This window comes from Astyanax mexicanus, chromosome 15 (assembly GCF_023375975.1).
Source record: "Astyanax mexicanus isolate ESR-SI-001 chromosome 15, AstMex3_surface, whole genome shotgun sequence".
NCBI classification, from domain to species: domain Eukaryota; kingdom Metazoa; phylum Chordata; class Actinopteri; order Characiformes; family Acestrorhamphidae; genus Astyanax; species Astyanax mexicanus.
The window spans coordinates 40,672,398-40,683,743 of NC_064422.1; the positions used below are offsets into that span (position 1 = coordinate 40,672,398).

Sequence of the window (11,346 nt, forward strand, 5' to 3'; positions counted from 1 at the left end):
CGAGCGCCAGCATTGTCTATGTAGATATCCTTGTTTTAGTGCACCTACTCTGTCCCTGGTCACATGGATGCAGGCATGCAAGGATGCTTTAAAATTTTGATTTAAAATTTTAATTTTCCCTGCAAATTCCTATTAGTGTAGTCACTGTAAGTACAGATAGATACCCTTGCTTAAGTGCACTGAACCCCGTCTCTGGTCTGGCCTCTTTAGTTGTCCAAGTCGAGCAATGATGCAAAACTGGGGATGCTTTAAAGCAGGGATGCCAGCATTTCTTGCAAATTCATACTGGTGAAATTGCACTGCATGTGCAGTCATTGCATGTGTAGCCAATGCATGTAGAGACACCCTTGTCTGGCCTAGTTTTTAGCCGTCCAGAGTGAGAGTAATGATGCAAAAAGAAAAAAAAATCTCCTACATTTAAGCAGGGATGCTTTAATATTAAGGGAATGCGTTTAATATTTTATTCCTTGCAAATTCATACTGATGAATTTGCAAGGACATCTGCAGATACCCTTGCTTTAGTGCACCAGACCCCGTCTCTGGTCCGGCCTCTTTAGTCGCCCAAGTCGAGTAATGGTGCACAAATCATGGGGATGCAGGGATGCAGAAATGCTTTAAGCAGGGATGCCAGCATTTTTTTTGCAAATTCACCCTGGTAAAATTGCATTGCATGCACACTCATTGCATGTGAAGTCAATGCATGTGTAGACACCCTTGTCTGGCCTGGTTTTTAACTGTCCAGAGTGATAAAAAAACAGATACTACATTTAAGCAAGGATGCTTTAATATATGATATTGTTTTATGAGAGCAGCATTCCTTGCAAATTCATACTGGTAAAATTGCATTGCATGCGCACTCATTGCATATGAAATCAATGCATGTGCAGACATCCTTGTCTGGACTGGTTTTAGCTGTCCAAAGGAATGATACAGAAAAAAAACAGATTCTATATTTAAGCAAGGATGCTTTAATATATAATATTATTTTATGAGAGCCAGCATTCCTCGCAAATTCATACTGATGCAATCACTGCATCTGCAGCTACCCTTGCTTTAGTGCATCGAACCTCGTCTCTGGTCCGGCCTCTTTAGGCGTCTAGAGCAGTGACGCAAAATTACAGGGATGCAGGGATGCTTTAAGCAAGGATGCCAGCATTTATTGCAAATTCATACTGGAAAAATTGCATTGCATGTGCAGTCACTGCATGTGAAGTCTATGCATGTGCAGACACCCTTGTCTGGCCTGGGTTCTTGCTGTTTAGCTGTGATAATACAAAAAAATATATAAAAAACAGATCCTACATTTAAGCAGGGATGCTTTAATATATATATATATATATATTATTTTATGAGAGCCAGAATTCCTTGCAAATTCATACTGGTGCAGTCACTGGTGCAGATTGTGCACATGGCCTTTTTTTCATCCACTCAGGTCCATGATTATATATTTCCATCCAGGTCCAAAAATATAAACCCCTCACTGAAGCAGGGATGCTTCAAAATGTGCAAAATCATGGTCTTAAAATTGGTTAAAGTTGCAAATTCATACTGGTGCATCCATCACATGTCCACATAACCCCATTCCTGATTTGGCCTGTTTTTTTTTTTTTTAACCATGCATGGCAATGACACAAAAAAATAAAATAAATAAAATAAAGATAAATGCTTTAAATAAAGATGCATGCTTTAAAATGTGATGTTACATTTGCTAGTGCTAGCATTCCTTGCAAATTCATACTGGTGCAGAAATCTATGCAGAAATTTTATGTGCACGTAACCTGATTTCATATCCGGCCTCTTTTTCTTTTCTTTTTTTTTTTTTTAGCCAATGACGCAAAAAATTCAGACCCTGCTTTTTAAAGCAGGGATGCTTTTTTATTTATGACTGCACTCAAACGACATTATAATAAATGCATTTATTTTCGTATAATTTATACATTGTGACACACTTTCACTCCTTTTTATTCAATTCAGGTCTTCCTCCATCCGTCTTCTTAGCCCTACATCCTCCTCCATCCTTCTCCATCCTTTCCCCCCCACACCACACCCCTGCACTGCCTCTGCAGCGCAGTCATCAACCTACTGATTTCTGATTTCTGGACACCTATTCCAGCTTGTATATATTATTTATACAGCCTATAAATACGTAATAATTGGTGTGCGGGTGAGTGGGACATCTTGCGAGAGCGCTTTTTACGAGACGTCTTCTACGTGAATGCTGTAGAAATCTAGTCTAGTCATCGATCACGATCGCAGTCCGTGCAAGACGTAGTCCGTGCAACTCCTCTGGGACGCCTCGGGAGCCCCTTTTTTTCCACATAATGAGCTGATTATGGCTGCTGTCTGCTGGCACAGCATCAGCAGTGCATTTTCCCCGATACAGGACTTTTAGTACCACTAGTTCTGCCAGAACTGGACGAGATTAGAGCAGATCATCTCTATACACCCCCTCCCCCTCCTCCCTTATCTGTTCCCTATTCATTCCCTAATCATTCATTCATCCATCTTTTCATCCATCCATCTACTCATCCATCCATCCGTTCGTCCTCAATTTTTTTTAACACTTACCCACATACATGACCCCCTCTTTGGTCTTCATCGCTGCCTCCTCCACCCCAGCCTTGGTCTTCTCGGCCGCGGCCACCACTCCCTCCTTGGCCATGGAAAAACCCTTCATTAGTACATCCATGCTGGACGCTGTGTGTGGTGGTGCTGATGCTAGATGCTAGATGCTGGATGCTGGATGCTGGATGCGGGAGGCTGCTCGCTGGCTAGTGTGTGAGTGTGTGTGTGCGAATAGGGAGTGTGTGAGTGAGAGAGGGAGTCTCAGTGATGGAGGATGTGAGCGAGAGAGCGAGCGAGTGAGAGAGCTAGCGGAAGAGAGAGAGAGAGAGAATGTGCAATAGAGAGAGAGAAAGAGACAGAGAGAGAGAGGATTACGCAGTGATGTTCTGCACTCAGACAGACAGAAGCACACACTAGGGTACCACTGACAGAGGAAGCAGTGGATTCAGTGTGAAAGAAAGAGAGAGAGAGAACAAGTGTGAGCGAAAGAGGGATATCGAGATATTAAGAAAAAGAGAGAGAAGAAGAGATAGAGAGAGAGAAAGAGAAGCAGCTGCAGCAGGACAGGATGCAGTGAGACAGAACCTGCTGGATGCTGCAGCGTATTTAAGTCGTGATGCGGCTACAGCATCCACCCACCCATCCATACACACACTCACTCACCCCCCCCCCCCCCCACCAACACACACCCTCACACACACTCGAGCACACTCACACTCACACTCACACACACACACTCGAGCGCACACACTCGACCCATCCCCTCTCTCAGCCTTTTCTTAGCCTTGTCACACACACACACACACTCACACACACTCTCAGCAATGTCACCCACCATGCTGATTATACTGTATATCTATATGTAATGCTGTTAAAATGTATAATCTAGATGATATGCTATTATTATATGCTATATTATTAACTATTCAGCTCAAACAATAGATGTAGAATAATACAGAAAAATAATATAAGATATATAATATAGTTACAAGATAAGAAATAGCTAAATTAATAAATAAAAACCCAAATAATTGGTAAAAAAAATAAACTGAGATATAGCCATAGCTGTAGATGTAGATTCTGGTACAGGATTCTGCATCACGATGAAGCACTCACAGAATTACAGGTTGGCTGACTGACTCTGGGCTGCAACGAGCTTTGGGCAGGGCATCCCATAATATTGGGCATCTCATCAGTCAGTGTTTTACTCTTATCAGTTCAGGTTTTTTTTTTTAATAATATTTTTTTCTCACTTTTTATCACAAAGACAGAACATTGTTATACCATAATAAATATAAATAAAAATAATAATAATAATGTAAAAAATAAATGAATAAAGTATGAAAGAAAATAATTAAATCAAATCAAAACAGGTAAACAGCTTTGAAAGAAAAAAAATAATAAGAGACCACTTAAAAATAATTAGTTTTTTTTACATTTTACCGAATTGAAAACCTGATTTTTTTGCACCAGGCATGATATAAAGTTATCCAAAAGCAGTGTGTAAGACTGGTGGAGAAGAACATGATGCCAAGATGCATGAAAACTGTGATTAAACATTTTTTTTTTTTGCAAATAAATGCTCTAAATGACAATATTTTTATTTGGAATTTAGGAGAAATGTTGTCTGTAGTTTATAGAATAAAACAACAATGTTCATTTTACTCAAACATAAACCTATAAATAGCAAAATCAGAGAAACGGATTCAGAAACTGGAATGTGGTCTCTTAATTTTTTTTTCAGAGCTGTATATGGAAAAAAAAAACATACATAGGTTAAAGACTAGATCATTATTAACAAACATTAAAAAAATGAAAGAATATATTATATTATATTATATTATATTATATTATATTCATATTCTCCAAGAGACTAGTGAAAAAACTAGGATATGATTGTTTTACCAACTAAACTCAGATTATTACTCAGGTTTATTAATAATTTACATTTACTTCTAAAGCTCACAATAAACAGTAAAATACTGGCACTGATACAGTTACTGTTATTTTATGTTATACTGTGTCTAGTGTATTTTATTTAAACAGGAATTTACTGTATGATAAATTACAATATATTATAATCAAATTGCTGTGTTTTAAGAAATAACTACATGAGCTGGTTTGCACATTCATCTCTCAGCACTGGGGTCTCGGGTTCAAGTCCCTGTCTGGTTGGAGTTTATCCTGTGGGAGATCAGGTTACTAGTTAAGTTAAATTGACCAAGTGTGTAAATGTATTTATACATTGATGCAGATTTTAAGTGTCTTTGGGTTTAAAAAAGCCACAATATAAGTATGATGGAAAAATAATACAAAAATATTTACAGAACATACAGTAAAGCATATGACTGTTAAATTACAGAACCTCTAATTTATATCTATTGTCTAGAATGCTAAAATACTAAAACAAGTATTTTAAGCAGTTTAATAAAAAGTGTTAGCCTAAAATCATCAGTTAAATTATAATGGAAAGTGACTGGCCCTGTTTAAACACAGCTGTTTAGAAAATGAACTGTATAACTGTATTATACTGATCAATTACAGTTATTTATTGTTATTGGTTAACCTGACCACACTTTACTGTACATTACTGTTAATTTACATGTGATTATTAATATTAAACGTATTATTATTTAACATTATTATTTGTTTAAACAGTGTTTAAACAGTATATGTAACAGCAGATCACAATTACCAAATAAAATACATATTTGTTTTAAATCCAATGTAAAGTTATAGCAATAGATTACAGTGTATAAAATAAAGGTAAATAAGTTCAAACCCCAAAGAATCCACTAGAATCAAACATGGCTGTGTCCTAAATTGCAGCAACACACACACCCACACCCACACACACACGCAAACACACACACACCCGACAGCAGCGGCAGTGAAAAAAGGCTGAATCACTCCCTCAGTACCCTTAGAAAAGGATGTGACTACACAGCAGGAAATCTCCTCCAGTGAGGGCAGGTTTCAGACGGTAGACTGCACAGATATCCACCCCCCTGCTCACAGCTGATTGGTTCAGCACATTGTGATTGATGGTTTTGACAGAGGACGATGGAGCAGACTGGGTTCCTCAAGGCCTGTGACGTGGAGTGAATCCGGATGAGAACAGATCAATAGCCCGCTCACGTCTGCTGGTTATAAAATTAATGTTTTTTACCCTTCTGTGTTACAATCTTCATTTTTTTCTCAATTTATCAGGCCAATTATCCCACATGTATCACTTATCACTAGTGATGCTAAAACACAAGGAGTGTGAAGACTAGCACATGCCTCCTCCAACACATGTGAAGTCAGACTCCGCCTCTTTTTGAACTGCTGCGCAGCGAACTGCGGAAAGCGCAGTGACTCGGTTCCGATACATCAGCTCACAGATGCAGCCTTGTGCTGATCGACATCACCCTACGAGTGATCAGGGGAAATAGCACCATCTACTGTACCCACCCAGAGAGAGCAAGGCCCATTGTCGGACCTCTCTCAGGGCTCCCGCAGCTGATGGCAAGCTGCATGACAGGGAATCAAACAAGCGATCTCCCAAACATTGTGGTAGCTAGTACACACAATACACTGGTTTTACTGTTCATACAAACAACTGCTTTTATAATATTTGCTCGATAATGGAAAAAATAAAATACAATATACAGCTCTGGAAAAAAACTAAGAGACCAGGAGTGTTTAAGCATGAAGTTATCCAAAAGCAGCAGTGTGTAAGACTGGTGGAGGAGAACATGATGCCAAGATGCATGAAAACTGTGATTAAAAGTTAAAAAAGGGTTATTCCACCAAATATTGATTTCTGAATGAACTTGTTATGAACTTCTTTGTATTATTTGAGGTCTGAAAGCTCTGCATCTTTTTTTTTTTTGTTATTTTCAGCCATTTCTCATTTTCTGCAAATAAATGCTCTAAATAACAATATTTTTATTTACAATTTGAAAAGAATGTTGTCTGTAGTTTATAGAATAAAACAACAATGTTCATTTTACTCAAACATAAACCTATAAATAGCAAAATCAGAGAATCTGATTCTTTAATTTGTAAGCAGAGAGGCCTAGGATTTCATTTCACACAGGGCTGCTTTTGTTGCAGCACTGATGATGATGATGATGATGATGATGATGATGATGATGATAATAGCAAGGCCCTATCCCTTTTGACCTACAACTAAAATAAGGTCATTTCAGGAGTCAATCAACCCCCACCCCCTTTCCAGCTGTAGTAAAGGTGTAGCGTCAGGTCTGTATAATATGAAAATCATAATGATATATTAATGCATTATGAAAAATTCCATTAGCAGATCAGTTTGCTTGTTTTAAATAAGAGATGTTTGCTAGATTTTTAAGGCCATTATTTAGTAAAACAGCATTTTCTCTTTGCTAAGGAGTCAGGAAGCAGGTCAGCCATACTCCAGTGCCCCCAGAGCAGACAGGGTTAAACCCATTACTCACGCACCCAACAGTGGCAGTTTAACAGATGTGGGTATTGAATCCACAAGCCTGTGATTAATAACCCAGCACTCTAACCACTGACCCATCACTGTACCTCAGACCTGCTCACTGAGCTGTGAACTGCAGCTTACTTACTCTCAGAGCAGCTCTCACTACAACAGATCAGAAGAAAATAAATACATTAGTTAATGAATGACTGAATAAAATAATAAATAAATAAATAAATAAATGAGTGGGCAAATGACTGACTGAATGAATAACTGAATGAATGAATGAACGAAAGGAATTTAGCTTTTTATTTTAGCTTGTTTTTAATATAGCTTATTTATACCCATGTCAATACACTAATCAGTAATGTATTTAGTAATAAAATAAGTCATTAAATCTGGATCCAAGCGGAGAGAAAACCAATTAAATACAGGGGTTGGACAATGAAACTGAAACACCTGTCATCATTTTAGTGTGGGAGGTTTCATGGCTAAATTGGAGCAGCCTGGTGTTCAATCTTCATTAATTGCACATTATTGCACCAGTAAGAGCAGTAAGAGTGTGAAGGTTCAATTAGCAGGGTAAGAGCACAGTTCTGCTCAAAATACTGCAATGTACACAACATTATGGGTGACATACCCATAAGTTTAAAAGAGGACAAATTGTTGGTGCACGTCTTGCTGAAGCATCTGTGACCAAGACAGCAAGTCTTTGTGATGTATCAAGAGCCACGGTATCCAGGGTAATGTCAGCATACCACCAAGAAGGACCAACCACATCCAACAGGATTAACTGTGGATGCTGTAAGAGGAAGCTGTCTGAAAGGGATGTTCGGGTGGTAACCCGGATTGTATCCAAAAAACATAAAACCACGGCTGATCAAATCACGGCAGAATTCAATGTGCACCTCAACTCTCCTGTTTCCACCAGAACTGTCCGTCACCACAATAAATTGTTGTGCTCTAAAACCAGGTGTTTCAGTTTCATTGTCCAACCCCTGTATATGGCTGACTCACTTATGTTCTGTGTTATGGCTAAGCAAAAAAGAAATCATGAAATAGAAGATATATAAGGTAAAAAAAATACAGTGTAATCTAATAATTTCTATTATTATCTGGACTGTTTGATATTCATCATTTTTGATAGGCCATATATGCCATAATCAGAGGCGATATATATTTGCACATATGAATATTCATGAGCAAGAGCCAAAACCTGTCTTTCTTCAGAGACCTCTAATTCAGTGATCTAAAGCTAAATGGCTAATTAAACACCTAAACACTTTTGTTCACAAAAAAAAATGGCTCACATTGCATTCATTCATATTAGAGATCACAACTAGACTGTTTAAAATGAATTAAAAAACGATGAATGGATGAAATGAGTTTTTATTTTGATGCTATGATGTGCCTTTTTCACACCATCCCAATGCTTTTCCGCTTTAGGGTTGTATTTTTTTTTACTGTTTTTCCTTGTGGAGAGATAATAAAGGGACCGAAATGAACCGAGCAGACGAGAATAGCTTCCAGTGGGCCAGCTGTGCAGGATTAGTCGCTGTATTATTGTGAAAAGCAGCGTGAGTGTGACTCATGTCAAACACACACCATGAAAAAACATACAAACCATAAAGCATGTCTGCTCCACCTGCTGCAAATATAACCTCCTTCTGCAGAGGCAGACAGAATTACCACTGAGATAACACACACACACTCTCACTCGCTGCCTCTGATTATAGCACGCAGAGAGTGTGTGTGTGTGTGTGTGTGTGTGTGTGTGTGTGTGTGTGTGTGTGTGTTTCGGTAGTGGGGTTAGTTCTCTCTGAAGCTGTGTTGTATCTGGGCTGATGTTACGTAACTGACAGCACAGCATAAGCTTCAGAAGCAGCTGATCTCACAGTGCAACGCTAAGCCTCAGCTTCTGGGTGACAATACTGAATACTGAATACTAAACACAGAAACTGAGCCACAGATACACATTCAGCCTCGTCAATCAGAGCACTGCTTCAAATATAGGCCAGTAAATTACAGTAGAATGCACTAAAATGACTAATGTGTAGAAAATTTAGAAAACGGTCACACACTAATATTTCTTTGAACTGCCTTTAGCTTTGATTGCAGCGCTTCTCCATCCAGCACATCCCAAAGATTCTCAGTGAGGTTAAGATCTGGATTCTGTGGTGAACTCTCTCTCAATCCATGTGTGAAAATGATAAATGATGATCTCATGCTCCCTGAACTCTTTCACAATTCCAGACCCCCAAAAATCCTGGTATTGTCACGTTGGAATATGCTCGTGCCATCAGGGAAGAAAAAATAAATGCATTGATCCAGAAATAACCTGGTCTATATTCAGTATATTCAGGTAGTCAGCTGACCTCATTCTTTCAGCACATACTGTTGCTGAACCTAAACCTGCAGACCAACTGCAGCATCAAACAACCCCACATCCTTTACTTACTTAAATCCAGGTGGAGACTTTTTTTTTGGACAGGCAGTGTATGATAAGACTATAAAGTAAATGCAATAGGCTACACGGACAAAATAACTAAAATGCAGAAATGATTGTGCAAAACTGACAAAAAAAAAAAAAAGCTTTTTGATGGAAAATCAGGGTCAGATGAGGTCCTATTCAATTGGCCATACTTCTCTATTTAAAGCACAGCACTGATGAGAATAGAATAATCCCCCACCCAAATAATAGCTGCTCTGTGGGTTCTGAGTAATGAAGAACAGGGTGAAAGGAGAATAATAATAATAATAATAATAATAATAATAATAATAATAATAATAATAATAATAATAATAATAAAGTATTCAGAGAAACAGATACAGAACTACAGTCTGTAACTAGAAAAGTGCATTTTCTGAAGGAAAATAACTTCCACCATTTGCCATGGTGGATGCTGTGTGGTTGCAAGGGCGGTTGCTAAGGTGATTGCTAAGGTGTTGCCTGGTGGTTGCTAAGTGGTTGCTAAAGTGTTGCTATTGTATCCTTGTTGGTTGCTACATTGTTTCTAAGTGGTTGCTACATTGTTTCTAAGTGGTTGCAAGGTGCTGCTGGGTGGTTGCTAAGGTGTTGATAAGTGGTGGCTAAGTAAGGTATTTGCATAAATCAGATTATAATGTGTTTCACATGGCGTGAATATGGATGCTAGGTTGTTGTGGGCTATTAGGGAGTCCAAACTTTTGACCAATAGCTGCTTTATCCAATAGCTCCTCCACACACAAACACAGCACTGGAGTGCTGGCTGGGGTGCCGGAGTGTCCAAACCTTTTACCAGTAGCTGCTCCATACAGCAGCTCCTCCATTGCTTTGCAATGATCAACCATAGTTATTATAGAACTACAATTACAAGTAATTATTATAAAAAACTACAAAGCCTCCTATATGAAGCTGTTAAGAAGCACAGAGAGTGTAAAAACAAGAGGTGGTCATAATGTTTTAAGTGGACTGCAACAGTGTATGTATTCATGTATAGTGTGCTCAATCTGCCAACCTGTTAAGCTCCTCCCTCCACTTTATGATGAATTTGGATGAATTCTGAATCCAGATGTTTTCACAGAGCTCACAGCAGCTGGGACTTATCAAGACTGTTGGAAACAGACAAAAATACCATGTTAAAGTCTGGAGTTCAGATATAATAACCCAAATTATACACTGAAATACCTCTGTACCTTTTTCTGCTTCTGCTCCAATGAACAGTGCTACTGTAGTGCCGAGCGCACAGCTGTAACTCATATCCTGCAGAAAGAGCCAGGTAGGAAACGGCCGCTAAGCTTCCGACTGTTTTCTTCATCTGGCCCCGATTAAGAGATGCTTTTCTGGTGTTATCAGTCTGACCATCTTTATCAGTTCCACTCCGAAGTCTCTTTCCCATGATTCCCAGGGATCTTAGACAAGCAGCGGCTGTGACTGTGTCATCCTCCAGCAGGAGATGATGTGATGCTGCAGAAATGTGTGGTGGAGTGTCCTCTCAGGGTGCAAGCAAGACACTTAACACAGGCAGGAAGTGCTCCATCAGAGCGGCGACGGCTGGACGGTTAAATCTTGGGAGTAATTGAGTGTCGATGGGCCGTTTTCACCAACAGTTTCTAAGAAGATATAACTTGTTCAAACAAACCCTATAAACATTTTTCAGATTATGAAATATACAGCTCTAGAAAAAATGAAGAAATCACTTCAGCTTCTGAATCAGTTTCTCAGATTTTGCTATTTATAGGTTTATGTTTGAGTAAAATGAACATTGTTGTTTAATTCTATAAACTACAGACAACACTCCAGACTACAGACAGCATTAGAGCATTTATTTGCAGAAAATAATGAGAAATAGCTGAAA

General features: G+C 38.7%; 1 protein-coding gene across 2 annotated transcripts in view; it reads right to left on the bottom strand.

Annotated features, from left to right (window-relative positions):
• Positions 1-3,163, bottom strand: part of sncgb (synuclein, gamma b (breast cancer-specific protein 1)) — a 28,938-nt gene extending 25,775 nt beyond the window's left edge. The window contains exon 1 of one of the 2 annotated variants that reach the window (XM_022670330.2): positions 2,569-3,163. In XM_022670330.2, the coding sequence (XP_022526051.1) occupies positions 2,569-2,689 (121 nt within the window). In that variant the 5' untranslated portion in view covers positions 2,690-3,163. The remainder of the gene's footprint in view (positions 1-2,568) is intronic. The other variant, XM_022670331.2, reaches the window with a different exon arrangement.
• Positions 3,164-11,346: the final 8,183 nt, after the last annotated feature.